Source organism: Arctopsyche grandis, chromosome 10, assembly GCF_051622035.1.
Source record: "Arctopsyche grandis isolate Sample6627 chromosome 10, ASM5162203v2, whole genome shotgun sequence".
NCBI lineage: Eukaryota > Metazoa > Arthropoda > Insecta > Trichoptera > Hydropsychidae > Arctopsyche > Arctopsyche grandis.
Window position 1 is genome coordinate 4,259,653 of NC_135364.1, and position 5,899 is coordinate 4,265,551.

The window sequence follows — 5,899 nt, forward strand, 5'->3', positions numbered from 1 at the left end:
TTATATTGTATTAGGAAACCGGTGTCAAATAAAGCAGTAATTGTTCCGGCAAAATCGCTTTCTCGAAATTCCCATATCGGCGCCCCATTTCCCATAGTATAAAAACCGGTCAGAATGTCCGAGATTTATATTCGCAGATAAGTAGAAAGGCCTTTCTTTCTCGGCGGGGGTGGTTTTTCATACCGGTTACAGTCCGCGAGCCACAGTTTATCACCGCTGGAGGCTCCTAACCCAATATGTCTCTCGAGATAAAATTGTACGAATCTTCCCAACACTAAAAATATCACATAACCCGACGATAAATGAAAAACTGGCCGTATCCTACGAGGGAAGAAATGTATAATATCGCATGTACATGTCTTTTATATATGAGTATATACCTATATAACTAGCCAGCGTTGCTCAGACATATAAAAGTTAAAAAAAATTAAAGAGCGCTGACTACTTCCAAAAAAACGTCAAAGTTGGGGTACTACCTACATATACATATGTATTTATACATATACATATATGACTATATATGTTTGTATACACAAATATATGGTAGATTAATAACTGAAAAAACGTGCTTTTATGTTTTTGATCACATATTATACATACATATACACATGCTGAAAGAGATACTTGTGTAATTTAACTGTGGCCTAAGGCTTTTGTGGTGTTGTGGAAGGAAAAGGGCGAAAATGCGGTTGAATTTTTCACTCGCTCCCTTTAAATTGCTCGAGTGCCTACGGTGAAAGGGAAATCGTGAAAAGCGTGTGTTTTCATTTTACGTCACGTATAAAATCGAAGGTGGTTCTTTATAACCTTCAAATCATTTTCAGAAATATTTTAAATATATTTAACATCACTTTGGGCTGCATTGTATTGATTATTATTATACTATTCAAGAATAAAAATGAATACATATTGAGCTAGATTTTCGTTGTTGTCTAAAAACTTTAGACAACATCGAAAAAATTTTATTGATAGTTGATTTAATGATAAAAAACTGAAAACATTTTAATCATTATGGAATTTATTTTTATATCACAGTACTCTTGCACTAAACGTACGCATATTTAGACGATTATATTTCACCTTTTAAAAACATTACAAATTAATTTGAAGATATAATCATATTTACATATATGTATGTACATACATAGGTATAGATAAGAAAGATTCAAATATGTAGCATTTAAAGAATAAATATTGTTATATCGATTCAGTATATCTATTTAAATGTGTAAGAATACTTTTTTAATAATGTCGTCATATAAATAAGTTCCTTATTAGTTTTTAAAAGCCTCTTTAGTATTATGCTTACGTAGAACAGTTTTCATGTGTAAATATATTATATGTATGTACATATGTATTGTATCAATCTGTATAATATGAAAATAATAATTAAAAACTTGATAAATTAAATCACGTTTATACATGAATATTTAGTGCACGTAATATGTTTAATCATATACCATCATTACAAAACTCACAATAAGAAAAAGTCATCCTACAAATTTAGAAATTTTTATTTATAAATGATGTAGGTGGTTGAAATATTCATTTAAAATTTTGATTAATTCTGATAAGTCGTTGAATTGAATCACTTCAAGGCTCTTCCTCGCAAAAATTGACTTCATCGAAAGGCAGATCTGAATGTGATGCACACGTTGGGTTTCCTCTCGTTTTATTCTCGGTTTTCAATTGTTTCAACCACTTCAGATTGCAACTACAATTCCATTTGTTGTCTCCAAATGATATTGCATATTTTCCAAAGCCACTAATTACCTCATCGCCGAAAACACAGGAATCCAATGTAGTGAGGCGATTGCTATCCAACGTCATTAACATAATCGATGTCATCTTTTCGAAAGTTCCACAGCCGATATGTTCAATTTGAGACCAGTGCAAATATAAGATCTCACAATTTTCTATCTGGGAAAACGAGTCAGCGTTTAAACTTCCCACGTTAGAGTAAGTCAATCCGAAAAATGTTAGATTTGGTAATGGAATTGTACCGGTTAAAATTGTTGGATTAATCGGCAATACCATCTGTGTCAAGTGCAACGATTCTAAATGAGGTGCTACCGCCTTTAAAGTGTTTTCGTTAATGTGATTTATTTCACATTTATTTATTGTCAGTGCGAGCAAAAGTGGTAGGCCTACGAAAATACCTTCTTCTAAACTATCAATTTTCATTTCTTTGAACGTTAAATATTTCATTTCTTCGAATGCAAATCCCATAAATGCATAGCTCTCAATGGTTTCGATTGTTGCTGCAATTATTTGGAGTTCTGATATACGGAAGCTTGTCGTTTCTATCCAATTTTTAGACAGTTTTCCATTTTCCACCAATAAATTTTGTATATAGAGATAATCGATGGTTCTTTTCCCGATTGGGAAATTCTGAAAATTAAGCTAATTAATAACATATAATAAATAATTTGGCTCTTAAGTTCCGTTCTTTAAAAAAATATATTGGTTTTTTATTATGCAGAGTTAACGATTAAAATGAACGTTTACCTCTACTTCTTTTTCTAACAAATTTGTCAAATCATTTATGTCAACATCAACACAATCGATGAATGTTGTATTTACTCTAATATTAGTGATGCAATTTCCTGAAAATAGGGATTTCTTTTGAACTGTCGGGTCTGTGTAAGATTGAGTAAGTGGAAAGATTAACATGAAACACATTATAAAAATCATTTTGAAAGACATTTGATTCCACTGACACGACCCTCTGTTTGCGATTAAATATCTGTAAAATTTACAATACAAATATTATGCGGTAGAAGTATTTAAAAATATGAAATAATTAACCATTAATCGAATTTAACATAATTACCTTAATACAGAGAACTTCAATTCTAGAACAGTTATTACTTTATTTTTATAGTGAAACGATCGCTGTCTTTGACAATCATTCACATAATGAATTAATACAGTTGTGAATTTCAATGATGTAAGTTAATATGAACAAAGAGTCTCATATCCTTAATTTTATGCACAAACAAACATTCGTATCTCCAGTCTGGCAAAAATAGATATAAAATTGACAATGATTGATTAATAACTACAAATTTTTACGTTAATTATAATGCGACAATTGCATTCAATATTATTGAAATATTTTATTAACATTAAACAACTAACTTGAGATATGTTTACATTACATATGTTTGTAGCTTAGACCAAATTGGATTAAGTCATATATTTCATTGTTTTTAAATTGCAAGGATCACAAGGTTTATGCGAGTAAATTAATATTTACTTATAAACCAAGATACCACCTTTAAATTAATCCATCAGAAAAAAATAATCAAATGATTCATTTGACAATTTTAAAGGGCATTGTTTTTACCTCTGAAGATTAACGACTCTTAACCTTTTATTAAATGAATGATCATGTTCGAAAAAAAATCAGTACGATACAAGAAACAAAGACACACCTCACTGCAAGGTTTTAATTTTTGACTAAACAAATATAATTATTTTAATGCGAATGCTTTAAATATTAAAATAAATTCTAATTCTATATATGTGTATAATCTTTTTAACGAATCAATGAGATTGCAATGAAATTTTCGTATGATTCTTTTGACTTTGTATTATCTTTAAAATATTAAAATCATGATACATAAATAATTATTTTCCACCTTCATACAACTTTACAAATTATCGTAAAAATCTTTATTTAATCTTGAGTTTTTCTTATCTCCTTTATTCGAACAGAGAAAAGGAAATGTCAATTAAATTATTTTAATATGACCAATGAACAAATATATGTACTACATTAGATATTTAAAAACATACATAAATATTACGTTTAATTATTTCATATATTTTTTAATGGTCACAATTTACATATGTTTATTATTTATAAGTTTTTAAATGGTTCATTGATATTTTAATTAAAACACACATCAAAAAGAAACTATTGAAAATCAAATCATCCTCGCAAAATAAGTACATATGTAAGTACATACATATGTAAATCACATTTTGATCATTCATACATACGTACGTATAGTAAGTGAATAAAAAGAAGATACTATCTAATATATAATCGAGTAATCATATCTCCAATCTTGTAGTTATTATATCGTCATTATCTCGAGTTTCGTAGATGATAGATGATTAGGATTGACAATGATTGTTGAAAATCTAAACTTATGTGACATATATTTTTCTCTGTCTATTTTTACAGTAAATGATTAGAATAAGAATAACTATGCGTTGATTTCTTTAAATAGCATTAAAAATTCCGATTGTTTCAGTTTTATAATTGATTATTGAAAAAATAGCATATGATTATTAAAAATTGCTAAAAAGAACTATATACATACATCCATAATGCAAAAGTACATTGAATTAATTGTATTTATACATATAAATAAAATATATATTAATATGTATGCAAGATAAAATCATGTTTTATGAGTGAATTTTGAAGATTTTCATTATTAATAACAATTTGCTTTTAAATACACTATTAATTGATTTAATACAAATGCTAGTATGTACATATATTCGTGTTCCATTTTCCTTATGACCGTTGATTTGACAGTTGAAATCCAGTGGCAGGCGAATTCACAAGCGACTAGTGAATGACAGGTAAATTTCAGAATCGTTTATTGTGCAAATGGGCCGTCAAATTTAATACGAAAATTTTTAATGCAATGCAAAGCCTCGAATCTTAACAAGTGGCCTTCACATATTCGGAAAAAAATCATGACCTTTCGGAATTGAACAATTCTCCAAAAACAAACACGTGAAAGTGTACGTGGAATTCAGTCGACGATAAAAATAAGTAATTTCGATATACATACACCGACATTCTCTCATTGCGGTCTTATGTAATATCCTTGACCTTTTTTGTATTTTTATGCCTTATTTTTTTAATCCCATAAAACTAACTCCGTACGTGAATTTTTCCATCGCGGGAAAGTGAAATAGTAAAAGCCAGCTTTTACTGCTAGTCGTTAAGCACACCTGGTTTCACTTGTAACGTACGCTAATTGGTGCAATTTGGTCACACGTGGAAATTCTGCAGATGTTCGCACGTCAAAGAGGCTTTCGCAATTCTGCCTGACAATTACTGGACAACCGGAAGCCGGAATAGGAATGGGCTTTTGACCGTGACGCAAAGCTCCACTTCCGGATGCGACAAAGGAGCGCGAGATTGCAGGGTTCGAAAGCGTCCATTTCGAGGCGTTATCTCCTACACCTATTCAGGGGCGTACAGGGGGTGATAATTTAAGGGTCATTCGTTAAGTTACAGTGTCGTTTAACGGTGTCATATTAGATTTTTTGGGCTACGCAAGTGTTAGAGGTGACGTTAATTTTTTTTACACCTGCGTGCCGCAAATTCCTCAAAACTAATATAATTTTTTATTACACACTATAATTCATTACTTTTTTTGTAAATATACGAATATTATAAGCTTCGTAGTGGATTGAATTTCATTAAATACATATAATGTGATGTCTCGTATAAGTATTTGTATAAGACCACGCGACTTGTGGAATGGTCTATTATTATAATATGTACACATTATTTTGTATTAAAGATTGATTGTTGTTTAAACATTCTAGTTTCGAAAAATAGTTTTATATAAAAAAGTGACATTCGTTATTATTTTGCAATCCGAAGATAAACTAAATCTGACAACTGTTCTCCTGATGTATGATTTTGTGATAATAAATATTCTCCTTTTCTTTTAAAGTCATTTCAGGATAATATTGATGCTAAAAATATATTTCATTGAAAATTATTCAATCTGAAATATCGTGATCTGAAATAAAAGTAAATATCAGTATTTTACTTCTCGTTTTGTAATTATATATACCTATGTAGTTTAAAGGGTAAAATTTTACAAATTAAATTTTTCATCAATACACTGAAATCAAG

General features: G+C 29.5%; 1 protein-coding gene across 1 annotated transcript; it reads right to left on the reverse strand.

Annotated features, from left to right (window-relative positions):
• Positions 1-1,283: 1,283 nt before the first annotated feature.
• On the reverse strand, positions 1,284-2,962 carry LOC143918213 (uncharacterized). The gene is made up of 3 exons (XM_077439982.1): positions 2,834-2,962; positions 2,509-2,746; positions 1,284-2,391 (listed from the first exon to the last, which is right to left on the reverse strand). Exons 2-3 carry the CDS (start codon positions 2,704-2,706, stop codon positions 1,594-1,596), a joined length of 996 nt encoding a protein of 331 aa, XP_077296108.1. The 5' UTR covers positions 2,707-2,746; positions 2,834-2,962; the 3' UTR covers positions 1,284-1,593.
• Positions 2,963-5,899: the final 2,937 nt, after the last annotated feature.